This window comes from Acanthopagrus latus, chromosome 18, assembly GCF_904848185.1.
Source record: "Acanthopagrus latus isolate v.2019 chromosome 18, fAcaLat1.1, whole genome shotgun sequence".
Lineage (NCBI taxonomy): Eukaryota > Metazoa > Chordata > Actinopteri > Spariformes > Sparidae > Acanthopagrus > Acanthopagrus latus.
The window spans coordinates 21,360,532-21,386,120 of NC_051056.1; the positions used below are offsets into that span (position 1 = coordinate 21,360,532).

The 25,589-nt window shown below is 44.4% G+C and overlaps 4 protein-coding genes across 5 annotated transcripts; 2 read left to right on the plus strand and 2 right to left on the minus strand.

Moving 5' to 3' along the window:
- The first annotated feature begins 189 nt into the window (after positions 1–189).
- si:dkeyp-121d2.7 (zinc finger protein 768) lies at positions 190–4,923 on the plus strand. The gene is made up of 5 exons (XM_037076149.1): positions 190–411; positions 858–1,161; positions 2,404–2,693; positions 3,236–3,347; positions 3,454–4,923. The coding sequence occupies exons 2-5, from the start codon at positions 867–869 to the stop codon at positions 4,473–4,475; spliced, it is 1,719 nt and encodes a 572-aa protein (XP_036932044.1). The 5' UTR covers positions 190–411; positions 858–866; the 3' UTR covers positions 4,476–4,923.
- A 24-nt stretch (positions 4,924–4,947) lies between these two features.
- Positions 4,948–7,183, minus strand: LOC119006973 (endonuclease domain-containing 1 protein-like). The gene is made up of 3 exons (XM_037076159.1): positions 7,048–7,183; positions 6,626–6,948; positions 4,948–5,752 (listed from the first exon to the last, which is right to left on the minus strand). The coding sequence occupies exons 2-3, from the start codon at positions 6,917–6,919 to the stop codon at positions 5,144–5,146; spliced, it is 903 nt and encodes a 300-aa protein (XP_036932054.1). The 5' UTR covers positions 6,920–6,948; positions 7,048–7,183; the 3' UTR covers positions 4,948–5,143.
- A 103-nt stretch (positions 7,184–7,286) lies between these two features.
- Positions 7,287–13,259, minus strand: LOC119006972 (endonuclease domain-containing 1 protein-like). Of its 2 annotated transcripts, XM_037076157.1 has the most exons (3): positions 11,976–13,259; positions 10,376–10,647; positions 7,287–9,511 (listed from the first exon to the last, which is right to left on the minus strand). In XM_037076157.1, the coding sequence occupies exons 1-3, from the start codon at positions 12,049–12,051 to the stop codon at positions 8,903–8,905; spliced, it is 957 nt and encodes a 318-aa protein (XP_036932052.1). In that variant the 5' UTR covers positions 12,052–13,259; the 3' UTR covers positions 7,287–8,902. The 2 variants fall into 2 exon arrangements, with proteins under 2 accessions (XP_036932052.1, XP_036932053.1); XM_037076158.1 differs by lacking the exon at positions 11,976–13,259 and having other exon boundaries at positions 7,290–9,511; positions 10,376–11,882.
- Positions 13,260–13,715: 456 nt separating this feature from the next.
- LOC119006969 (zinc-binding protein A33-like) lies at positions 13,716–22,707 on the plus strand. Its single transcript, XM_037076151.1, has 6 exons — positions 13,716–14,523; positions 15,226–15,321; positions 18,353–18,586; positions 18,763–18,785; positions 19,238–19,353; positions 20,507–22,707. The coding sequence occupies exons 1-6, from the start codon at positions 13,999–14,001 to the stop codon at positions 21,070–21,072; spliced, it is 1,560 nt and encodes a 519-aa protein (XP_036932046.1). The 5' UTR covers positions 13,716–13,998; the 3' UTR covers positions 21,073–22,707.
- Positions 22,708–25,589: the final 2,882 nt, after the last annotated feature.

The window sequence follows — 25,589 nt, forward strand, 5'->3', positions numbered from 1 at the left end:
ACAAAAAAAAACAACAAAAAATGCAAACACTATCAGCGAGGAGGTATTTTTGTGTTGTGACTTACATAAAAATAATATTCACCACCACTATTGAAATCAAGCGCAAGGTAAAATAAATGTTTTTAAAAAAACGAGCTTGTGGTGTTTCTAGGGTGCGGCAGCTCTTGAGTATAGGGTAATTACGGTACTGGGCATGCGCAGTCTCCTCAAGCATCGTTAAGCAGTGCTGAAGGAGGCGAGGAGGAAAACAGTAGCAGGGGGAGAGCGGACAGAAGTTGGATGGCGCTTTCCTTTGTCGCCGTGTCTCTGCGCTTATGAACGCCGAGCGGGCTCGTCTGCCAGCCGTGAATTCACACCGTGTGTCGCCGTTTCACGTCCAACTTACTCCTCCGGGGCTTCATCTAACAAACGGTGCGTATACGAGGCTAAATTAGCCAGGCTGCTAGCACGATCACTTTCCACCGTTGCGGAGGGGTTACTGCTCCTCGTCCACTTTAACAGTCTGTCATCGTCAAGTTATTTCAACTAGCTAATTCTGGTTTGGTGTTGAACTACAATAGCGACGTTGTACCTCCGGAATTAGCCGTTTAATGTAGTCTGTAATTAAACAGACAGGAATAGGCATAATGTTAATGTGTGGATCCGTTGAGCCCTGTCACAGGTCAATGTTGATATTCTGAAGATTTCGGTCGCTGCTAGTTAGTAGCGAGGAGTAAAGTTCGTTTATGTAACAGACAGGCTAGCGATAAGATTGGATGTATTGTGGTTAAAGCGGTGAAACTTTCGCTATATCGGCGGAAGACTGTCTCGTATGTCTCACGATCTTGACATCCAACTGTTACTGAACCACCACTCAGGTCGTCAAGATGATGGAGGAGTCGGTCTCCACGTTCGAGACCCACCTGACGGCCGTCATGGACAGCCTGATCCGAGCCTCCGTCTGCGAGATCACCAAACTCTTCCAGGAGACGGTGAACGACTACCTGGTGGAGCTGTCCGTCAACAGGAGGGAGAACGAGGCTCTCAAACTGCGGCTGAGGCTCACCGAGAACAAGCTGAGGACCGAGCGCAAGTACGGGATGGGCTGGGCTGCCCACCGCCGCAGCGCCGGACTGGAGGAGGCGGCCGGAGGGCGGCAGAAACGAAAAGTTGAGGGCGCCCGTGAGTGTTTCTTCTTGCTTCGAGGACGAGCCTCTCCTCTCAGACAGGGAGGCTTACATCACCTTTTTGTTTTACTTTGTGTCATGGTTATAGCTGCCTTTTACAATCAAAAGGCACCTTGCAACAACATCTTCCATGTTTCAGTGTTTGACTGTGAGGAGCAGGTTTGTTGCTGTGCAGCCAGGGCTTATGTGAAGACGCACTTGTTTTGTTGGAAACCATCTGGCAAGAGCTGATCTCTCCCTCCCTCCCTGCCTCCTCCTTCCTCCTCCGCCTCCTCTTCATGTTCTCTCCCTCTGTCCTTCACCTCCCCCTCTCCTCTCTCTCTCTGTCTCTCTCTCTCACTCCCTGCTGCATTCTGTCCCTCCCACTCCTCTGTGCTTTTTTGCACACTCTCTCCCTCCCTCCCTTCCTGCCTTGCTCCTCTCCCTCCCCCCACCTCCTTCTCTTCACTCTCTGCCTCCCTCCAACTCCACCTCCTCCCCTTCCCGCTCCTCGCTCCTTCACGCCCTCGCCTCCTTCCTCTCTCCCTGCCCCCACCTCCTCCTGCTCTGCTCTCTCCTTCATCACGTTGCACACACACTCCCCCGCCCTCCCTCCCACACCCGCCTCCTCCGCTCCACTCCTCTCCCGCTCCTCTCCACCACCACCACCGCCGTAATTACACACTTCCTCTCCACTGCCACTTCTCCTCTGTCTCTCCCTCTCATCTTTTCACATGTTCATTCTTCTCTTTCTCCTTCAACATGTCCTCCCTCTACTCCTCCTCCTCCCTCTCTCCCCAGCGACCCCCCCCACCACCACCAACTCCACTTCTCTCCCTCTTCTCTGCCTCTCCTCCCTTTCACGTGTCTCTTTCTCCTTTCCGCTCGCTTGTCTGTCCTTCTACGCCCCCTCTCTCCTCACTCGTTCATCATGCTCACTCCTCCTCCACTTCTCCCTTTCCTGTCTCCCTTCCCCCCAACCCCCCCACTCCTGTTCCCTTCTGCCTCCCCTACCCCTCCTCCTCCTCCTCCTCCTCCTCCTCCTTCTTCTCATCTCCCACTTCTCCACCCACTTCTCCTTCATCTCTCTCTCTCTCCTGACCTCCCAATCATCTCCTCCCACTTATCTCTCTCCCCCTCATATTTCATTCTCTCTCCTTCCTGTCTCCCCACATGCCCTCCCTCTCTCCTCCTGCCCCCTCCCCACCTTCCTCTCTCACCTCTCTCCCTCCCTTCCTTCGTCTTCTCTTCTCCACAGGAGGCAAGTCAAAGAAGAGCCCGGCAGCAGCCTATGGCAAAGGCTGGCCTGGAGGTGTGTGGGAGGAAGGAGGAGGCGGCGGTGGTGTTGGCGGTGGAGGAGGAGGAGGAAGCGGAGGAGCTGTGGGGATGGTAGCAGGAGCAGGAGGAAAAGGGGGGAAGGAGGCCCGGGAGATGTACCTCATCCAGTTCCCCGGGGATGAAGAGGATGAGGGAGGGATGTTGGAGGACGAGGAAGGGGAGGGGAGTCTCAGCGTTGAGGGGGAGGAGACGGCCAACATCAAAGAGGAGGTGAGGGAGAAGGGCTTTCTCAGAGGAGGAGGAGTAGGAGGAGAAAGTGGCACAGCATCTCTGCGCTGCTCAGCGGCTTCATATAGAATGAGAAAGAACGTTGAGCGAAAACGAGAGCGCTGATACTGAGAAACTGAGAGAGCTTTGCCCGTGTTCAGACATCAAATCACTGCAGAGATGTAGTGGATAAAACGAAGGCTATTGATTCGATATTTAGCTTCCAGGAGAGCCTGTTGAGTGTGGCTCTCCACATCTCAAGTGCAGCAGGCTTTTAGGTAGAAATACTACTGGTAGAGGTGAAAAGCTGTTTGCTATTCCACCACATGACCAAGTGGCAGTGCCACAGGACTACTTTCCTCTCCTCCTCCTCTCAATTTGAATATTCAGAGCATGAAAAATGTGTTATTGGCTTCCCTGTCAAGTCATTTCAAGGTGTTGTTGATGGTTGGTAAAATACAATGTAATCAATCACGCTGCTTTGTTCTCAGATGCATTATAAACATTGCATGTAAGTTAACAGGCCATTTTGGTTCTCTGTGCAGTTTTGTCAAACAGAGGGCTATCAACCTGCCTCGCTCCAGCTCATCAAGGAGGCTTTGAAGATGGACCCACCCAACAAGAACCTCCGCTCTGGCTCCAGAGCCCAAAGCGAAGGTAATGAGCCCGGGTCACACTGGTTGAGGGAGCGGGGAACAGTTTGAAAGAAAGTGGAAATGATTGCTCACGCCATCTTTCTGTCCACCTCTCTGTTTCTTCTCAGGAGACCTGTCGGATCGTCCCCCGACCCTTCATCCGGGAGAGCAAGACGAGGAGGACTGGGAGGTGGGCTCAGCAGAGCCATCAGACGGGGGCATGACCATGGATGAGCTGAGGGGTCTGGAGTCCGCACTGAGGGCTGAGAGAGGCCGCGAGCAGGCTGCCATGACGGTCTCCCAGAACGTCAGCCCAGAATGCAAGGTGGTGAGAGGCAGCGAGATCAGCATGGCGCCCAAGTACATTGGTCTGGATGGAATGGAGCAGGACGAAGAGCTGGAGCCTCAGCCACCGACCCTGCAGAGAGAGGAGCAGGTAGGACAGGGCAGGTCGAAGGACCCTGTGAGGGCTGCAGTGGAGCTGAGGTTAGGCTGGTCGAAGAAGTTGAGAGAGGGCGACTCAGTCACGTCTGGAGATGATGGAATGGAGTCGGAGCCCAGGTCCCACCTGTCTGCTCCAGGGAGTGCCGGGGAGAGTGGAGGCGAAGAGGAGGGTGGTGGGGACCTGCTGCACTTCTGCCCACAGTGTGGAGGAGGCTTCACCTCAGACACCGAGCTGGAGGATCACCCCTGTCCACTTGGAGGATCTCAGTTACAGAACAGTGGAGCGGAGGATAGCCTTTTCCCCTGTGCCCACTGTGGCAACACATTCAGCCACGCCTGGGCACTAAAGAACCATGAGTGCGCCTGTGCCGCCGAGCGGCCGCACTGCTGTGAGATCTGCGGAAAGCGCTTCACGCACTCGCGCTCACTGGAACGGCATCATCTGGTGCACACGGGCGAGAGGCCGCACCGCTGCCCTCAGTGCGGACGCACCTTCAGTCGTCTAGGCAATCTGGAACGGCACCAGCGGATTCACACGGGCGAGCGTCCATACGGGTGTGAGGCATGCGGAAAGCGGTTCAGTCGCGTGGAGTACTTAAAGAGACACCAGCTCATACACAACAGTGAAAAGGCGACGCTCCAGTGCTCCAACTGTGGGAGTGGTTTTAGCGATGTGGAGCAGCTGAAAAACCACCAGTGTTTTTAGATCCTCTCCTTTGAATCTCTGACAGAATTGGAAAGAAAAAGCAGGTTTTTCATTGAATGTGGTAGAATCTAGGTGATGAATGTGACTGGTAGAGGCTAATTTTATTCTCAGTGATATGGAGATGCCTTTCATACTCACTGCTAAAAAAGTAAATACAGAAGGCAAATGTCCAAAGTTGACAGGAAGTCAGTTGTAAATGAATTCCTCTGCACGAGGAGAAAGAAAATCAATCTCAGACCTTCAGCCATTTTAATTTGATGTGTTTTCATTTGTATGTACAAAGCTTGTACTTATTTATGATGATCAGTAATGTACATTTGTCTTTTTATCAATAATACAGCATTACAGTCGATGCTCTTGTTTGTTTCTGACAATATAATTGACAACTTGGTATTTTGTATGTTTGTGTTTCAGTCATATCATTAAAAAAAATAAATACTTCAACTCATCAGAAGGCTCTTTGACAGTTTCAGTCTGATTTTATTGGAGAAGCATCAGGTCGGTGCAAGATGACATTGACAATAGGAATTCTGCAAGATCATACTCAATAGAAACATTTAGTGATGAAAGGATATCTTATTTAAGTACACACACATTAATTAAGCATTAAGGGAGTTTCTATAACAACCTTGGCTATGATAGATGTATAAAGAGTCTGTGACCCTACGTTACTGACACTGCCCTTTAAACAGACTCAGTCTGGGCATTCTCAGTTTCCTCCTCAAGATGCGCTCTAGTTCTTGAAGAGGCATCTGCCTCACATCATAACCACGGATCCTGTCGTTCGCGTCAGGATTCACCGGCACAATCTCCTCCCCACTGTCACGGTCATTTCTTCCCACTGCAGCGTACGTGGGGAAAAACGACCTCGCAGACTCAGGAAGGCTGCGCTTGTAGGATGGGCAGCAGTAGGCAGACCACATGTACTCAGGAACAGACACCCTCTTCTTTATCTGGTGTGCCTCATATTTGTAAGGCATGACCCCAGTGATCACATACATCAACCTGTTGCAGTGAGCCTTGAATCTATTTAACACCTCCTTCTCCAGATGATTCCAGGTATGCTGGTTGGAGCCTTGCTGCTGCGGGACAATGTTTGTCAGGGTGAAGGTAGCCTCACGATCTGCTTTTATCTTGTGGTGCATGCTGGGATTGAGATGGCCCCTAGTGTAGCTGGAGTTCTTGTAATCCTCAGGTATCGCCTGGCTGTTCTTCACTCTCTTTGGGATTTCGCGTGGGAAAGGCTGCATATCTGGGCCGGCTTTGGGAGACGCCAGCTTAGAAACAAAGACAGAAGAAGATATCACTTTTTTATTTTCTTCAAAGCTACATTAGAGCACTCTGCTGCTGTTCAACTGAGTTTAATCTGTGTCTGAGTGTGCAAACAGGTGTGTGCACTAAAATAAATCAACAAAATAAAATGAAATAGAAGAAAAAACATAATGGATGAAAAAATGCTTTATTTCCCCTGAGAGAAGATTAGGTGCATCTTGCCTTTGCTTCTGCTTGAAGGTAATGGAAAAGAACTGTGTTTGAGCAAGTCACCACAATGACCACAACTGCAAATGTTCTCTCGCATTTAGTCTCACTTACAGCCGCAAAACTATATCCTATTAAATCTACATGCAAAATGCCTGAATTCATGTGACATCCACCAGGTATGATATATAGATGCACTTAAAACAATTTTACAAAGTGTTTTGACACTAAAAGCAGAAAGCAGGACCCTCAGGTCAATGATAGAACAGAATAAATGCTTCACAACCAAGAGGAACATAAGAGCAAGTTCAAACAAAAAGGCCAAAAAGAAAAAGCGCAAAATTGAACACTTAATACAAGTAAAAGGCATAAAAAGCCGTCGATAGACAACAAAATCACATGTGAGCAATACAAATACCAGCAACATAGATCGATAGATTAAACCAATACAGCCCAGTAAGAAGACTTAGGAGGAATTAGAAAACAACCTAAGAACAGGTAAAAGAATTAAAATACATTTAAAAGCAATAAAGGATGATCCAGTAGAAGAACTCATTAACTAATTTTGCACTAACCAAAACAAAAGGTCCTCATTTTTCACTCATTTTGTTTTCTAATGTTGCAGTCAGTACATACATTTTGTCTTTAAGTAAAAGTTTTTTTCTGTTTACCTGTGGTTCATACTCCCAGTTAGCACCGGGCCGGTTTTGGCCCTTCTGAAAACTGAGTTTATAGGCAGAGTACAGTGGTGTACGACGCCGACGGTGATACAGGGTGGCAAAGTGGTTCGTGTGTTTGTAGCGCTGGCATATTGGCTGGTATTCTGCTTTAGTGAAGCCCAGTGGTGGAGTTTTTTCATAGAAGAAATCGAGGCAGTGGGAAAAGTCGTTGCTGACCTCTCCGATGACCAGTCCACCAAACCAGGGTAGGAGGAGAAGCAGAGGTCCTGTTGAGAACTGCAGCATCTTCCTTTGAGACAAGGCTCTGGCTGTATCTGTGATGTGGAAAGGAGATTATTATCAACAGTGAACAGTGAACACGCTGTGCTCCAGATATTCTCTCAGACTTGAGCTGCTGAGCAAACTAGTCTTACCGAAGATCTTTCCCTTCAGACACTGACAACACCTTCCTGCAGCTCTTCAGTCAAAAACTCTCTGCGGTTAGTGGGATGGTATCAGTTTGAACAAGCTAACCAACACACAATGAGGTGACACTTCACAGCTCCGCTCCGCTCTGGTTTTGTCACAAACCGTCTCAGTGAGGGCAACAAGAAGGGGATCTACACCAGAAGTGTATTTATTTCATTTATTTATAATAAACCAAAATCAATGACATCAGCAATGAAAGCATGGAGTTGATTTGAAGCAGGGGGAAAGACATTCTTTAACATTCTGCGCAGCATGGATGTTCAAATCATGTAATATTTGATTTATTTTCATGGTCAGCTGTTCTAGTTTATTGTATTGACAAACAGTATTATCTACTTTACATCTGGAGGTTGCATCATACCAAGTGAGTTGGTATAGAGTTTATATACCTTCATTCAGTTTTCCAGCTTTGTGCCTAAATGTTGCATATCGACCACATTCACACGGGGGCCATTTTTCCTTTGACGTTACTGTCAGGATGGGAAGTTTAAACACTGAGATAATGTCACGCTGCTGTGTTCCCAGTTGCAAGTTGTATAAACAAAGCAAGTCTGACACATTGTCACCATTTTACCAGCTCTTGATTGATTGGCGGCTGAAAAGTTGATGGATAATGAAAATCTAGAGGGACATCAGGCCACATTTCAAGGTAAAACAGTCTATTTGCTAACATTAGCATCCAGGCTAACATTACCATTTTCATTACATCCAGTGTGTTTCACTTCGATACTAAATGTGACTTTGACTAAAGGTGTGCATTGATATTTTTAGAGTTTATTTGAGCCTTTCCTATCGTATCGTGTAACTTTCATCAAACTGTAAATTTAGCTAGAAAGTAGCCGAGCGTAAGCTGTTATCTTACTGAAGCTAATGGGTCGGCTTTTCACTTACTGGTCGATCAGGAAGCAGTGAAACGATGACGAAAGTCCAAGTAACAAAAAGCACATCATACACATTTATATAAGGCTGGAAATGAAACACACTGGATGTTATCAAGCAGGAAATAATGAAATTGCTTGGAAGTGATTGAATGCTTAATTGGCTCAATGCTCGAATTCTCCTCCAGATTTTGACTTTTCCGTTGCAGAACAATCTGGAGGCGGTGAAATCATAAAAAAACATTTCAGATTTCCTTTGTTTGTAGGATTTGCAACCTGGAGCTCAGCAGTACAACATCTGAGCTTCACATCCTGAGAGTGATTTCAGATGAAGTTGAGCGTCGTGTGAATAAGGTTTATTACTGACTGAACGGGTTTGTTTAATTTACCTCACAGCCAACTTACATCGTCTCCCACAACACAAAGACTCTACACATTTGCACAGAGAGTGGGATGAATTTGGGAGGTAAATAGATGTCATAGCTCATTAGCTCATTTTGCCCCAGGGCCCCCAGCAGGTTAATCCAGTTTAATATGGAAGACACCACAGTTAGCCGTAACAGCTAATGGCTGCTGTTGCATGATGTCACACAGTACTTTAATGCTTCGGTACAGAATGTGACCCTTTTATTTGGAGGATTTTGCATTTGTGTCAACAGCTTAAATAAAAAATGTCCATGCAAGGACATTTAAACCAATGGCATTCTCTTTTCTGAAAATATAATCAACATTTTGTTTGATTTGTTTCATCAATAGACTCATTCATTTCAGTTTTGTTATATTGGTAAAATCACAACATCATTATCCTGTCCTGGTCAATTAAAGACTCATTCAGCTATTAAAACGTGTCAGGAAGACTTCTTGACTGGTGGCTGCAGTGCACATTTGATTTCAACAAGGTACTAAAGCTTTTCTGTCCTTGCTACTGACACTGTCCATGAAACAGACTGATGGGCATGCCCAGCCTCTGCGCCAGGATGTCCTCCAGAGTCTCTAAAGACATCCTCCTCACGTCATAGCCCCTCACCGAGGCCCTCGCCTTGACATTAACCGGCACGATCTCCTGTGAACTGTTGCGGTCGTTCCTTCCCACTGCAGCATACGTGGGGAAAAACTTCTTCATGGACGTTGGAAGGTTGCTACTGTAGGATGGGCAGCAGTAGGCAGACCACATGTACTCGGGAGCAGACACCCTGTTATTAATCCAGCGTTCCGTGATATAAGGCAGAGCTCCGGTGATCACGTACATTGACCCGTTGCAGTAGGCCTTGAATTTTCCCAACACCTCCCTCTCCAGACCACTCCAGGGTCCGCTGTTGGAGCCTGCTTGCTGAGGGACGATGTTTGTCAGGGTGAAGGTGGCCTCTCGGTCTGCCATCGTCTTCTGGTGCATGCTGGGATTGAGGTGGCCTTTGGTGTAGCCGGAGTTCTTGTAGTCCTCAAGCACCGCCTGGCTCTCGATCACATTCTGGTCCACTGGGGCGTCTCCATAGAAGGATTTCATCTCCGGGCTGGCACGGGAAAATGCCAACTTCATGACACACGATGGGGGAAGAACACAGTTTAGACATTACAAAATAGTTTTTTGCTGCTTTTTGATCTTTTATACTAACTAAGAGTCTTTGTGTAATTACTTTGTCTGAATGAGAGTCTGACTGATTCACTCGGGAGTTCGCAAAAGAAAAATTAAAATGAAAGTCACAGCTTTCCTAACCTCAGCAGAGAAAAGATCAGCATTTTTATATTTTCACTGTAAGAGAGCGTCCCTCTACTTCTGCTAATGGCACACCAACCACAAGAACCTAACACAAACTTCTAAAGTGTGTTTGCGAAACCTGTGTTATCTTAAAGGGACAGTTCACACCAAATCAAAAATAACTGTTTTACTTCACTGACATCTAGACTATTTTGGTGTGAAAAGTTTTGCCCACAATGGCCTTAGAGATGTCTGCATTCTCTCAAATTAACAAACTATAGGATCTAGGAGCTATTTCAACTATGATGCTCCATAGCAGCTTAAAAACTAGAATAGCCCTTAGTAGAGTGCATACCTCCACCAAGGCCAAACAGTCCTCGTTTGTACTCACTCACAGATACCAGCCTCCTAAATACTCCTGCCATTTTCATCAAGATACAAAAAAAGATCCACAACATAAGTTAATGAGGTCCATTCTAGGTCAAGACTCATCCTCCATCCAAGTTTGGTGGATATCTGGAAGCACATTTTGTGTAATCCTGCTGACAAACCAGCCAACTAACTAACGATGACATCACCTCCTTGTGGTGCTGTTATACAGAGAGGAGTGAGGTGGAGGTGGAGAGGTGGAAGAAATAGAAAAAAAGAAAAACACCTGCCAGTCTGCAAAGAAAATCTCTGCTGTTGAACAACACTTACCTGCGGTTCATATTTCCAAGTGTTATTGGGCCGTTTGCCATCTGCAGGACTGAGTATGTAGGCAGAGTACAAAGGTGCACGGTGCTGACGGTGATACAGGCTGGCAAAGTGGTACTGGTTCTTGTAGCGCTGGCATATTGGCTGGTATCCCGCAGCAGGAATACCGCTCGGTGGGGTTTCATTGTAGAAGAAATTGAGGCACTGGGAAAAGTTGTCGCTGATCTCTCCGAGGACCAGTCCGCCAAACCAGGGTAGAAGGAGAAGCAGAGCTCCTGTGGAGAATTGCAGCATCTTCGTTTGAGACATCTTGCACAACAGATCAGCAGGCTGGCTGGAGAGAGATACCAGTGAGCGGAGGCTTTGACAGACTTCCTCTCAGACGCAGCTCCAGAGTTCAACAAAGCCTATATTTCCTTTGTGTCCCTTCAGCATCTGGAGTAGAGGCGTTTGTTGAGTTTCCTCTTAAATACACTGACAGCAGGACGGTGACAGTTCGAACCCCACCCCCTAAACCCCAGTTTGTTATCAAACTTCCCCTGTTAACCAGCAGTCAGCGGGCCCTCTGGGAAACTTTGTTTCTGCATTAGTGCTTTTGTGACCAGTCAGCTGAGGTGGCGAGAATTACATGTCAAGATGTTTATCAAATGGTGATTGCGAAAGAAAAATAGAAAAAAAATAACCCACAGTGAGCATCACAACTTTTTCACATCACAGCAGTCATGTATCTGGTGACAGATGACATGTTCCAGTTATATTGAGGTTAAAAAAGACACTGACAGGAACTGACAATGCTGTTTATAGTTGCTGGCTGTGGAAGAAGTCGATGTTGTCTTGGATACTTCCCCCCCCAGCACCAAGTCTTATCACTGGAGGGACCGCAGACCTCTTGAGGTGTCGCAGCATTTCCCTACACTTTGTCTAAAATGATGGAGCTTGATCCACTGCTCATTTTGATTGTCAGTATTCCTGCATTCAAACTGTCTCCAGGTATTGTTTTAACGCCTCCTCAGATGTTCTTTGCCAATAATTTGTGCGTTGCTATCATCACGCAGACACACTCATCTGAGCAGAGTCAGCTTTCTTTGTTTCTTGTTCCTTTTCCCTCCAATTTCTGTGTTGTCTTGTGTTTCTGTTGTCATCAAAACTTCCCCAGTTGTGGGAACCAGAAAGATTTTCTGGAAATATTTCCGATTTTTCATTATTTCTCAACTGTTTCGTTACATACGAGATTGGTTAGTGGGGAACCCCTCAGATTTAGATTTCCTGATTGATCAGAAAGGATATTTTTACTGTATTTATGTGTTGTTAGACTGTAGAAATGATGTACACATGGGAAAACTAGAGTGATGTAACCTAAAATGACCTAAATTAAGCTAAAATTAGGTCATTTTAGCTATAAAAAAAAAAATCCTCTTGAATGGAAGACTCACCTCAACACCTTCTCTTCCCTCTCAAAACAAGACATTTATGCATTCAATTCTGATTTGTGAATGTTGATTCTCTTAAAGGGGGAATCAGAAGACTTAATCTGTCTAAACATATTAATACATTTACCCTACCACACACGACACAAACAGGACGATCGTCTTAAATTTGTTACCTGAGAATAAATTCCAGGATCCGATTGTGCGTTGGAGGGGCACAAATTTCAGATGGTGCTGGTTCATTGTGGCCATCTAGTGAGCGTTCAGAGACATGACACCTGGCAGCAGCCTGACTAATAAGCATGCAGAAACCAATCATGGTCAAGTTCGTGAAACTGGTTGGACTGTGAGTAATAACGTTGCATTTACTGTCATTGGTGACGAGTCATAACCTGCGGATGACCAGGAATTACCCTAGTTTCACTTTCCACACCGAGGAGAGTTGAGCTGAGCCTAAACTCGTTGACAATATGAAAATGACTGGGGTCGGTAGGGGGCCCTCCCTGTAGGCTTTATTCATAATTTTGTTGGACTTTAACAACTTTTTTCTGTGTCAGCTAGTTTCCCTTCTTCTTTCTTGTTTTGTGTTGCTCACTCAGCAGCTGTAGGCTGTTTAAAACCTTACTGAGCACCTGGCTCACTCAGCCCACCTGCTGGATATGTTTGTTTCACATCAGTGAGCCTTAAAGCTCCCCTAATGCTCCCCTAAAGTTTATAGTGGCACATTTCAAGAGCGCATTGTCATAAAGTCTGTAAATACAAACAAAAAAGACAAACAGACATAGCTGCTGGCATAAAAACACTGAAGCCTAAAATACAGATCCATGTTAAAATGTTAAAACCTGATGTAACCTAAAGTCTGAGTAAAGAATTTAATGTGTAAAATGGCTGCTATGGAAACATGCTAGCTTCAATCAGTCAAAAGCAGAAAACTTTGATTAGCCTTGTTAGCACAGCTAATAGCATAACTTTGAAAAGTAGCCTAACAGTAGGAGAAAAGTGTAACTATTACATTAAACTAACATCTATTCCTTTATATGTTACATAATTTATGGGCACATGATCAAAAACATGTGCAGACTATTTCATAATGAGTAGGCTAGTAAGCTATTAATGTAATTTAGACTGAGTGTTAGCCCACTATGCTAACCAATGTTAGCTAGGCCTACTTGGTAATTTAATGGAGTTACAATGGTTTTAATGATTTTATTTTGTAAATAGATCTTTAATCTTTACGTTTACATTACTAAACACTTTGATGCATTCATGAATTATCTCACTCATCAATTTAAAACATGTCATAGACCTTAAAATGTGTAACTTAAAAAATATATATATTTTTAAATGTGTAACTTAGGTTATACAACAGTTAGCCAGCTGACACCTGACAATATGAGGCAAGTTGTTTGTGAGCTAAACATTTAGTAGCCTAACAACTGTAACATCTATTTAAAGAACGACTTTGTGCAACTAGTTTTACTGTATTGACTCATAAAGAGGCACCTGTTACACAGGTAGGACATCCTACAACCACAGGCTGAGTTGATCAACATGAACACCTGTGTTTACCTCTGCTCTAAATTTAAAGTCACAGTTTCTTTTGATTTATATTGTAATTTTTACTCTCCTACATGTATTTAAGTGTTATTTGAGTGAAGGTATGCTCAAGATAATTTGCAGACTGCTGCATTAGAGCCAAAGCAGCTAATTATAAATAAGTGTAGATACATTTATTGCCAAAATTACATTTTTAGATTTTTTTTTATCAGATACTTTAACACTTTTACTCAACTGAGGGACATAATATATTGCCAGAAGAAAAACTTAAGCACACGTATTAAGATACTTTAAGACTTTTAAGACTCCAATGGGTGACTTTCTGGAGTCTTTTTGGAGTCTATATCTAGACTGTGCATACTATATCTACTGTGCGGTACTACTTTACTTTATTTAATTAAACAGGTAACATATGAGCGGTTCGCTGCTGTGGTTCGGGTCGCACACCGCCCACACGCCCCGTCACGGAGCGGCTCCCGGCCTGTCTCTGCACGCCCTCCCTCCGTCTCTTCCGTGAACACTGTCAGCTTCAGACCACTCCCTCTGTCTCTGAACGGAAAGGCAGCCTGCTCTCTGCTCGTTACTGTTTCTGCCGTCAGATCTTCATTTCTTCCTCTCTCAGGATTATGTGCGTGACTGACAATGGCGGAGGCGCACGCGCTTGAGGAGCTGCAGTCGGAGCTCACCTGCCCGGTGTGTCTGGAGCTGTTCCGCGACCCGGTGATCCTCGAGTGCGGACACCACTTCTGCCAGGTGTGCATCATCCAGTGCTGGGAAGCCAAGGCGGACGAGCTGTCGAGTTGCCCGAAGTGCCGAAAGTCGTGCGGGCGCAAACTGAGACCCAACTCGCTCCTGTGCAACGTCGTGGACAGCGTGAGGAGAGCCGGGGGCATGAACACGGCCTCCGGGCTCACCGGGTGGGACCTGGAGGGCGCGCTGGAGGAGCCGGAGCAGCGGGAGCGCGGGTCCAGCATGAGCAGCGTGGCCTCCTCCACCGGGCACTGGCCGCGCCTGGGTCCCGGTATGGATATGTGCGAGGAGCATGAGGAGAAGCTGAAGCTGTACTGCGAGGACGACCAGCTGCCCATCTGTCTGGTGTGCGGCATGTCCCGGGACCACAAGACCCACAATGTCATCCCCATTAACGAGGCTTTTGAAAACTACAAGGTACTCTTTTAATGGCTGGGATCACACACACTGACCTCTGATCAATCTTTATTCATTTGTGATCAACTTCTTTAGGCTTAAGTGATCTCAGTTCACTCAGACATGTAGCCTTCTCTCTCTCTCTCTGAGAAAGCCTATAAAAGTAGCTCCTTAGGTTTTAGGGAGTGCCCTGCTCCAACATGCTCTTCACATTCCTCCACTTGTTCTTGGAAGGAGCTGGCCAACTTTTCTAAATGTCAGTGTACACGTAGTTTATTAAGAAAAAAAACTAAATCTGCTGGTCTGATGTCAACACACAGAGAGCTCTCACAGAGAAACTTCAGTGACATGGCAGTAAAAACAAAAAAAAACAAACTCCCTGTTTGCCCCTGGCTGCCTTTGGGTACTTTGTGTTTTACAGGAATTCAGCAGGCCTCTGTGAACTGCCCTGCACTTAAAACCTCACATCTTCGGTCTGTTCCACTCACAGAGGCCTCTCAGTCTGTTTCAACATGTCTCCCCGTTCCTGAATTCCTCTTTTGTTTGAATTTTTAGTGTCAGAGAGGTCAGTTACGGAAAAAGGGCACCGGGCATCATATGACTCCAGTTAAAGTTGTTGTTCAGAGGGAGACGCCAATGAAATTACCTTTTCTTTTAAGTGTAATCTTGTTTGGTGACGCGGTTTCTCGCATGTGATTGTCCATTTCTGCTGCCTACCAACAGGATAAGCTGTCTGTCGCTCTGGAGAGGGTCCAGCTGCAGACCGAAGAGGCCACGCTCTTCCAGAGTCAGACCAACGACAAGATCCTCCTCATTAAGGTATCGAGATTTGTGCGATTGTTCATCAGTGGAAGAGAAAGACGAGAAAATACTTTTGTTTGTGTGTGTGTGTGTGTGTGTGTGTGTGTGTGTGTGTGTGTACATCCTTTGAATAGAACCAGTCATTCTGGTAGCCAAGCAACATCACCTGCATTCCTCCTCCACCCTCACCTGTCAGACAGACGTGACTGACGTGTGACTTACACCGTCCCGTCGATCATGACTAGCAGTGACATAACACCTGGTTACTCAACCACCTTTTTGTGAACGTGGGGATTCTCATGATTGGTAAAAAACGTGGAGTTCCTACACGTAACCCAGACAGGTGGTTAATAAACAGTCATACCTGTCACGTCATGTTTGTCTTCCTCACACTCTGTTCTTCTACAAGCACAAAAACACACACACACACACACACACACCAGTACAGCGTGTTCAAGTGTACAAAAGCTGGCACACACACCCAAACAGAAAGCGATAACAGCTGGCACAATTTCACCTTAAACAGAGGTCTCTATGTGTGAGTGTCAAACAGAGATATGAGTGTAGTGTATCTGCTGTGTCGGGGTGTCTGCTGTGGCAGATAACAACATGTAATTCTGCTGGAGGCTACTACAAACCGCCTCTCTCTCTCTCCCAGCTGTGCGTCTGTGTGTCTGTCTCAGCATGTATGTTTCCTGTGCGTGGCTGTCTGTCTGTTTGACCCAGTTTATGTGCTACTTCACAGATTTTCACTTCTCTGTTTCCTCCGTCAGCTTGACAGGATGTGGGTCAACGGGGCCGAACTGAAGTTTGTCGCTTCATCTTTCCTTGTAAATTTCTCTTCCTTCCCCTGTGTGTGTGTGTGTGTATGTGTGTGTGTGGTGTGTAAGTGCCCCTCATTTAACGTGCCAACCTTTGATCTCGGTTTGCGCCGATATGCAGTTTTCGAGGTGTACTGTGGTATGAAACATGACAACATACATGACGTCATACATGTTTTGCAATAAATTCTCCTGTATTAGAGTTTTCCAAAAAGTAATTGTTCGAGTTTCCTGTCAGTCACGACATGAAAGACACTCATATTTTTATTCCTTTTAAAATCACTGCAACTGATACTAATAGTAGTAATTGTGTCATACCATATACCTTGAAACCATAATGTTTTCTTAGATGGTTATGTTGTGAAGGAGTGCATTAACTATAAACACCTGTTACTTAAAGGGGGTAAAGCCTTTTGTGGCTCCAGAGGAAGCTGCATGTAATCTGATAAATTAACTCCTGTGATGTCACACTGTGGCTACATTTGCATTGTGGGTAATTTAGGCGGCAGGTTTTGAAAAGGAAGAAGATTGATTGAAATTAAAAAAGAGCGATATCTGATTTTGCTGTGTGAAGTTGAACATTTGTTCTTAAACTGTCCATAATGAGTCCGACAGTGTTACAGGACTGCAGTGCTAGACCAGTACCCTGTTTTTTTTAAATAACCTGGTGCCTACATTACCCACAATGCAACATGGCCACTGAGTGACATCACTGGAGGCACTAAAGGCTTTATAATACTGTACATACACATGCAGAAGAACTCCCTTAGACCTGTAAACATACTGTGTACAATTGGTGGAGGTTCCCTTTAAGTAAAAGTACCAACACAACGATCTAAAGTTACTCTTGTGAGTAGTAAGTAAAAGTCTTTGATTGCTTTGATTATATTACCTAAAGGGTTACTTCACCTGTTGTACACATTAAAGTGTTAGGACACAAATGTTTTTTCAGTCTTTCTGAGTTTGACTGCATCTGTGGAACAAGTGGTGTAAAAACATTTGTGTCCTCACAAGTAGTTGTGCAAAATCTGATAAAATGTCTCAAGTGGTGTCACTTGAAACACTTGAGTAAATTGAGTAAAGTTGGAAATGCAAAAAATCTGTGTGTGTGTGTGTGTGTGTGTTGAGTGATTGCTGGGCTCGCTGCTCCTCATCTCTGCCTGATGTTATAGTGGCTCGTGGTATAACAGAGCAGAATAGCCTACTGAACTGGCCAAGCTGCATTGTGGGAAATGTAGGCGTTAGGCGTTGACAAGGTAGAAGAACCCATGGAATTAAACAGGTGATGTCTCAGGTTTTTCTACATCAGAAGAACAGTAGAATCAATGTGGTAGGTTGGCAATGTTTATTCGTTGGAGTCCTTATATTAGATCATAGATGTGTTAGGAGCATTTTAACAGTAGATGTTGCTGGATGAGTTGATGATCATTGTTACTAATTTAAATAGACCGTCTTTGTAGTTAAATCTGCACCAATCCATCATATCATTCAGACTTTTCATGTAGTTTCTATGTTAAATCTAATCTGTAAAGCAACTAGTTACTATAGCTGCTGGCTAAAACTTAACTGAGTGAAAAGAAGGCTACAATATTTATCTCTGAATGATTGTGGACCAGAAGTATGAAGTGTAATCAAATCGAAAAACTTGAAGCTCCTATTGGAAAGATATTTTAATTTTTGAGGGTCATTCCCAACATGTCAAGTAGTTTAGGAAAGCAGATGATTCAACCTACATATTTAAGAATTTAAGTATTTTACAGTATTACAGAATTTACAGTATTTAAGAAGTTGGGGAACCCAAAGCATCAGTATTACTGTCTTACCAGCGGGAGCTTTAAGTAATGACATTGTTCCACTGACTGTATGATATCTACAAAGTGCAGATGTGCATGTTTGAATGGATCAAACACAAGAACAACATAGGGTATTTCCAAACAGAAGATGAATGTCAGAAAACTCAGTAGGTTTTTCAGTCAGTCCATTGTAATCAAACAACATGACATCTTCCTATGTGTTTAACCCAAAGGAGCTAAAGGTTTTCTTCTCTGTGTGATTCAGTGAAGTCATATTTATAGTCTGTTGTTAGTGTAGGTGATAGATCAGACTGACAGAAGGGTGAACACACACCACTGGAGCAACATTAGAAACACAACAATGTGATCACTTTGGCCTGAGGTGGAAACATCACCTAACCTCCTCCACGTTCTCGCTCCTCTCTCTGTTTTCAGGAGCGAGCGGGCGATCTGGAGGAGCTGGTCGCTGCAGAGTTCAGTCGCCTGAGGGAGTTTCTGCTCGAGGAGGAGGAGCGCATAAAGGAGAGACTGCAGAAGCAGAAAGAGGAGAAACTCAACCAGCTGGAGGAGGCGCTTACTCAGACCACCGAGCAAATCAGCCAGCTGGAAAGTACGGCTGACCAGCTTCGCCTCAAGCTGATGGAGGAGGAAAACCCAGAGCAGCTCAAGGTGAGAGAGCAGGGAGAGGATGATTAAAAAAAAAATTAAAAAACTAGATACAAACACAGCAGCCAAAAACCAAAGAGTATTGTTATGAATATTGTGTTGGTGCTAGAGATATTATCTGAACTTTACATCAGAGAGTATTTTGTCATCACCGGTTTGTTTTTTGTTCTTCATTTCAGGGAATCAAAGATTTCATCGGAGGGTGAGTGTCATCCTGACTCTTATCTTATTCAGCACTTTGTTAGTCTTTGTAAGTCACTGTGACTTGTACCCTTGTAGGTTTGTAGGTCACATGCCCTCCTGTCTCTGCTCGACTCTTGCCCTACTTCAGATGTCTTAATAGACGAGACAAAGGCGGTTTGTTTACGTGATTAGCTGCAAGTTGTGTTGAAACAGGATGTGGGGGCATGATTGTAGTTTAGTCATCTGTGCCTCACGTTGTCATACCAGGAAGAATAAAGTCTTAACTGTTGATAAGAATAATTAACATTGACACTGTCTCCTTTCATAGTAGTGAAAGGACTCTTATTATATATATATAAACACGACTTCTCTGGTAATGTTCATTGACTTAAGCGGCCCAAAAACTGATGATGTACTTCCCTCTTGTGCTGCTCTCTGCTTAAAATCATTGTATCTCTTGCTGTCTGTCAGGGCTGAGAGCTTGTTCGAGCGCCCCCCAGAGGTGGATATCAACCTGCAGTCAAGTGAGTTCCTGGGACCTCTGCAGTACAGAACCTGGAGGAAAATGAGCTCCATTATTCAGCCAGGTATGTAAACACATGTGTGCACACGACATCTGAGAAGAGAGTTTGTAGAGAACAGACAAGATGGATGCAGCAGAGGCTGAAGAAAAAACTACTGCATTTGTAGGAAAAGAAGTTGGCTGAATCTACAAAAGACTTTTCATGATATGTTCAGTCTAGTATCGACCTGTTCTGTGTGAGTCATGACTGTATCTGCAGTCCAAACTTAATTTCAGCTGCCAGTTTATTTGAAAGTTGCATATGAGATGACCAGGTTAGTAAAAATGACCTGAGGAAAAGTATATAAACACATCGTCAGGGTCGGGAGGGCTACTTTAAAAATGTATTCTGATATATACACAGTGTATATTTTATATATGTATATTACTATTCCTAAACACAAGAAAATAGAAAAAGACAAATTACTTTTATTTCTATTCATTTGTAAAGTGTTTTGCATCATATTTATTTTATAACTGTAGTCCAGATAGTAATCCCCTTTTTTTACTGAATAAATCTTTTTACATCTTTTTTATGAAACTTCACTGGAATACAATTAACTTATTTTGTATCCTGATTATGTAATCCTGCCTCATGTATCCCATTACTCCCCAAGCCTGGAGATTGTGTTAAAACATTCATTTAGTAAAAGTGAAAGTCACCCATATGAAAAGTACTCGAGTTAAAGTCTTAAAGTGTCCGGCAATGAATATACTGAACTATCAAAAGTATCAAAAGAAGTAAATTAAAGTAAAAAGTGGAGTAAAAAGTACAATATTTGCCTTTGAAAGTATAAAATAGCAATAAATGTAGTACCTCAAATCTGTATGTAGGTACAGTATTTAAGTAAATGTACTTAGTCACATTCCCTCACTGGCAAATATTTCATTTGGGTCTGTTCGGGTCATTAATCAATGACAGGTCATCATGCATTGTTGATGATGGTGTCAAATGAAACTCCCACATCAGTTTTCTATCTTGATGCCGTATCATTTATATTTTATTTGTATCATGTAGCTGATGCTCTTATCCAGCTCGTCTTACACTGTTTGAGCACGGAGGCATTCAGTGTCTTGTTGAAGGTCACAGCCAAGAAGTCTTCCTTGCGTCATTCTCTGTAAACACATGTTGGTCGTTGCATTTGTAGATCTCTAACAGTTTTTTTCCCCCCTCTCAGCTTCCACACCAGTGTCCCTCGACCCGGACACGGCCTACCCGTGCCTGTGGGTTTCCCCGTGTCGCACCCGCGTCCAGGTGGGAAAAATCCAGCCTAACCTGCCCAATAACCCAGAGCGCTTCACCCTCTACAACATCGTGCTGGGCACTGATGCCTACTCTTCTGGCAGACACTACTGGGAGGTGGAGGTGGGCTCTAAGACAGCGTGGGGTCTCGGCGTGGCCACGGCCTCCGTCAACAGGAAGGAGGAGATCAGCCTCTGCCCAGAAGACGGCTTCTGGACCCTGGTGCTGAGGGACAACTGTAACGGCACCAGCGAGTATGAAGCTTGCACCGACACAGAGGAGAGCTTGGTATATCCCTCCAAACCCCCCAAGAGGGTGGGGGTCTATCTGGACTACAGCCGTGGGATAGTGGCATTTTATGATGCGGGAGACATGAGCCACCTCTTCACCTTCTATGATGCTAAATTCAAGGAGCCAGTCTTCCCGTACTTCAACCCCTGGCCCATTATCAACGGACACAACCGGGAGCCGATCGCCATAGTGACGCCGTACTGGGGATAGATGTGACTGACGCTGTGCATCAGCAGGTTCAGAATAGACTCATCTTGAGAGCGTTAACACATCTGCATCGTCACAGAGACTTTTCTAACAATGTGGTGCTGATCAACACGCTGACAACATTCTTGTTAGGCCGGATAAAAACTCCTTGAGGAGAAGACAAATAACACTTTAGAGGAGAGAGATGCTGATATTCTACATTTAGCTTGCTGTCAACCAATCCCATGAAAAAACCTAAACAAGCAATGAATTGCTCCTACTAACAATGTAGTAGGCTAGGGACACAAATGTCTGCGTGTCCCAAGCCTCGTGTGTTTCACTCCTCTGTGCCATATATTACTGCTATATTGCAAAAAAAAATATTAAAAACACATCCCTGAGCCACATTTTTGTACTGGATTACATGTTCCTGGAGACGGGCACTGTAGTTTATCTTGACTTGATCCCAAAAACAGTTTGCTGCTGTCATAAATCTTCACTAGTGTCACAAACATGTATTAATCCGCAGCTGAAAGTATTCCACAAAAAATCAATCAGCTCCTCCTGTTTGAGTAATGGTTTCTAAAAACTGCACTGCCCAGCTGGTATGATTAAATGATCTTGACTGTTTTATATTACATTTAAAAAAAAAAAGAGATGAACATCTTAAAGGCACATGTGTAAGAATTGCCCACACGTTGAATACATACTCCAAACAAATAGAGTACAGCATATCATCTGAGTGACCATTAACAGCAGCAGTAGCAGCAGCAGCTAGATACCTGATGTGAGCATGTCTGGACTATGAGCTCGTAGCACTGGTGGAGTGTTGATGTTAGCACCGCTAGCGAAGTGCCTTTGACAACTGGGGCTAGCTGGTTAGCATGCTAACTTCAGTGGATAACGTCACCACTAATATTTCTTTACATTCTGTTAATAATCTCAGTAATTGTCTTTTGTTTTCTTTATGTTTTCAAGTAAAATTCTTAATTATTGCACCTTTAAGTAGAAATGAATGGATTTCGGACTGAAACACAAACCGACAACCTAACTTGTTTGACAATAAGAAAGTGTGTATTGGTGCTGAATTCATTAGAAAAGGTGTGAGGCATGTTTGCTTGCTAATGTAACCAAAGACTTAAAGTTTCCCTGTGGAGTTTTGGACACAGTTGAGTCGTGTTTATCTCCCTCTGCCAATTCTTACACTCCGTTCCACTGATGCAGAAATGGTGATAACATGTCATGAAATGCTCCATTATGGACTGGGTGAAGATGGCCAGCTGGTAAACATGGAAGTAAACGACGAAGGATTTAAAAATTGGCTTCACATTTCATTCAGTAGATGAGTTATTTTGGGTGAGTCACACGGAACATAAGCACAGGTTGTTTACGTTGTTTACAAGACAGCTCCACAGGACAACTTTGACTTTTTCTTTTATTGAAATCAACTGATTTTGCTGCAACATCTTAATGTGTGTTTTGTAATTATATCCAATGTACAAAATATCATCATGTGTTTCTTTTATTTTACCGTTTCATAACTAACATGTGTCGAATCCTGCTTTTCTAATGAAATGTGTGTTTTGTTATGACCAGAGAAAAACACTGAAGAGAGTGGATGTGAGATTTTGATCATATGATTAAATTTTCTGACTGAGGCCGTTGTTGTTGTTGTTGTTGTTGTTGTTACGTCTGATTCCAGCAGAGGGCGCCCACAACTAACACAGCATCACTCCCCTCCTCAGTGATTTTCACATTGAGCTTTTGTGAACCATCTGGAGGCCAATTTACAGCAACTGCATCCCACTGAAGCTTTAAGCCCAGAGTTCATCTAAAGGGTGATGCAGAGTACATGCAGCATGTATGTGTGATGCAGTTATCAGGATTTCCAGTTATGTCAAGTCATTTTTTCTACATAACCCCAATATCACAAATCACTTCAAGGGGCTACAAGAGACTGCAGAATATGACACCTTCTAGAGTAAAGACCTTTCATTTGGATGATAGAACACTTCTTTTGAAGAACTGTAAGAAACCACAGGTAGAGCAACAGAGGAGGGTTTTCTTTCCAAGCAAGGAACAGACCTGCACTGGATGTCCTGTGTGCTGGACAGGCCACCATCAGATCACAGTATCGGCACTCAGGATAACATATATGAAGCATATGTATCCACGAGGACATTCAACGTCTTGCAGGTGCTGCCAAAAATCAGGGACATTTACCACACGACCTGTCCCTGAAAGAGGACAGACTACAAGCAGGAAGCAAATCTAAAGTATCATTCACACAAGAGAGAAGAGACAAGAGATTCAAATCTGACGTGAACATCTGGAATGAGAAACCATCAGTCTTTGAAGACAGAGACGACCCAGGACGGACGATTGTCCACTTGCGTCCACTTGTCATTTAAAGATGCAGTGAGACACCTGAGAGACCTGTTTGTCTCATGAGCTTTTAGACACAGAGTGCAAACAATACAATCTTATATCGATGTAACCGACCCTTCAATAGATACACTTTTGCATTTATTTAGTTTATTAGTTTAGATTTTTTGTTTATAATGAGTCAGAGAGGAAACAACGTCCTGTTTGTGTCAACATCAACTGAATATTTGCCTGATGACAACGTGTAGAAATTCTGATCCGCATGTGACAAAAAACCTGATACAAACATACAAACATTTGCCATTCACCTGCAAAAATGTAAATCTCTTGCGTAAAAAAAATTAAAAAAAACCTGATCACCTGTGAAAATGTCCAGTTCACGTGTAACATCATTTTCTTTTCACACGTCAAAAATTTTAGCTCACATGAGAAGACGCAGATGTCGTGTGATCTTATGAGCCATGTTTTGTTTCCACATTCAACCCGATCACGCGCACAAAGGTTTTTTAACCTTTTAAGCCTCAAGCCAATTTTCTAGGGTTAGGGGTTAGGGTGATCCATGAAGTTTGATGTTTAGTTGTTTATTTGAGTGGTGTTTGGGCTGTGTATGGGTCATATAAACATGCTTTTACACACTGTAGCCTGCAGTAGTGGCTCTGTGGTTGTTCTGCATGTCTTAAGGGTTAGGGTGAAAAACCCCAAGGTCCCCCAAATGGGATTTAATGACAGATGAAAATGATGTGATTAAAAATGAACGCACATGTGACATTGTCCTCTAAATCAGCATTCGTCAGGTTAATCGTGTGATTGTCTGTGCGGGACTCTTGTGTTGTCTTGTGTTTACCGGTCACAGATACGCACAGTGTTCCTTTGTCACTGTCCAGTTAAGTCAGGTTAACGCGTCCTCTTGTGCCAGATGAGCAGTTTGCTCATCTGTGACTACTATTACAAACAAATAAATAATGAGAATTAGTCTGACCCAAATTAGACGTATCTGTTGTCCACGTCGGTTTAATCTCTGTGCGTCATCTGCGCTCTACATTAACCATAAGACGCGCCGGATTTAAGACTCTCTACCTGTCAGCGTCGCGCCCAGGCCGACCCGCTCCCCCTCTCACTGTCCTGATCTGTAATTAGATATTATTGCTGGCTGATCAACATGCAGTAACACAAGCCGTCACTTCTACATTACTGCTCTGCTGCCACTCCCTCCGTCATCCATCCCACCTGTCTGTCGTTGGTCCAGCGGGGGTCAAGGTGACAAAGTCTGGAGGAGAGACCCACCATTTCCATCCCCATCATCCTTTTTTTCATCTCGCTCTCACTCATCGTCCATCTTTCCCCCCCCTCTCTCTCTCTCTCTCTCTCTCTCTCTCTCTCTCTCTCTCTCTCTCTCTCTCTCTCTCTCGCAATGACGGATCTGTTTCTTAAAATACAACCGACTATTTTTCGACCCCCTCAAGTGCGTGTAACTCAGCTTTTCTGTAATGGATCTCTTTTCTGCCTCCGCTCAAGAAGTTGCCTCTCCCTCCTCCACATCAATAATCGATGAGGAGAGGGACGGGAAGCAGGGGCTAAAGAAAGACACTGGAAGATGGGGGTTTAAGTGATTAATGGAAACTGCAGAGAAGTCAAACTACACGCTAACTCTGGAGAATATACGCCGAGAAATGTTTAATGCGGGTTAACAGGAGAGAAAGCAGGAGGCGCAGAGATGGCAAACAGGGCGAAAAGTGAGACGCTTTATCTGCTCAAAGCTGCCAGACACCTGCCTTTCGGACTGGAGGGAGGGAGACAAATATATTTACAGGAGGCTGCAGCTTTTGGTGGAATGAGCCGCTTCAGACGGAAGCCACAAAGGCGACTAACTGCGGGGCTGTTTCAGAGAGCTCAAAGGCGCAATAATTGTGAAAATGCTTACACGCTTGCGTGAAGATGCGCGTCTATAAATAGAGGTCAGCGGTGACTTGCTCACCTGTGTGCGCTCAGTCATGCCTTGCTGGATGAGATTACGCACGCAGGGCAGCGGTGTGGCGATGGCTTGTAGCCAAACAAAAAGTCTTTCAATCATCACACAGCGGCCGGATGCGTTGCATCACTCCCTCTCCTCACCGCTGACCTGGACACGGCCAAAAGAATCCAATTTGTGTTACAAC

What these genes read in the sequence shown, in the direction of transcription:
- LOC119006972 (XM_037076157.1), bottom strand. Translation starts at nt 12,051, where the DNA reads ATGGCCACAATGAACCAGCACCATCTGAAATTTGTGCCCCTCCAACGC. An exon ending in ATCCTGGAATTTATTCTCAG is followed by an intron (nt 10,648 to 11,975) that starts GTAACAAATTTA and finishes AATTCTCCACAG; the next exon opens with GAGCTCTGCTTCTCCTTCTA. An exon ending in CTTGGAAATATGAACCGCAG is followed by an intron (nt 9,512 to 10,375) that starts GTAAGTGTTGTT and finishes TGTGTCATGAAG; the next exon opens with TTGGCATTTTCCCGTGCCAG.
- LOC119006973 (XM_037076159.1), bottom strand. Translation starts at nt 6,919, where the DNA reads ATGCTGCAGTTCTCAACAGGACCTCTGCTTCTCCTCCTACCCTGGTTT. An exon ending in ACTGGGAGTATGAACCACAG is followed by an intron (nt 5,753 to 6,625) that starts GTAAACAGAAAA and finishes TTTGTTTCTAAG; the next exon opens with CTGGCGTCTCCCAAAGCCGG.
- LOC119006969 (XM_037076151.1), top strand. Translation starts at nt 13,999, where the DNA reads ATGGCGGAGGCGCACGCGCTTGAGGAGCTGCAGTCGGAGCTCACCTGC. An exon ending in ACAAGATCCTCCTCATTAAG is followed by an intron (nt 15,322 to 18,352) that starts GTATCGAGATTT and finishes CTCTGTTTTCAG; the next exon opens with GAGCGAGCGGGCGATCTGGA. An exon ending in GAGCTCCATTATTCAGCCAG is followed by an intron (nt 19,354 to 20,506) that starts GTATGTAAACAC and finishes CCCCCCTCTCAG; the next exon opens with CTTCCACACCAGTGTCCCTC.
- si:dkeyp-121d2.7 (XM_037076149.1), top strand. Translation starts at nt 867, where the DNA reads ATGATGGAGGAGTCGGTCTCCACGTTCGAGACCCACCTGACGGCCGTC. An exon ending in CGGCCAACATCAAAGAGGAG is followed by an intron (nt 2,694 to 3,235) that starts GTGAGGGAGAAG and finishes TTCTCTGTGCAG; the next exon opens with TTTTGTCAAACAGAGGGCTA. An exon ending in CTCCAGAGCCCAAAGCGAAG is followed by an intron (nt 3,348 to 3,453) that starts GTAATGAGCCCG and finishes GTTTCTTCTCAG; the next exon opens with GAGACCTGTCGGATCGTCCC.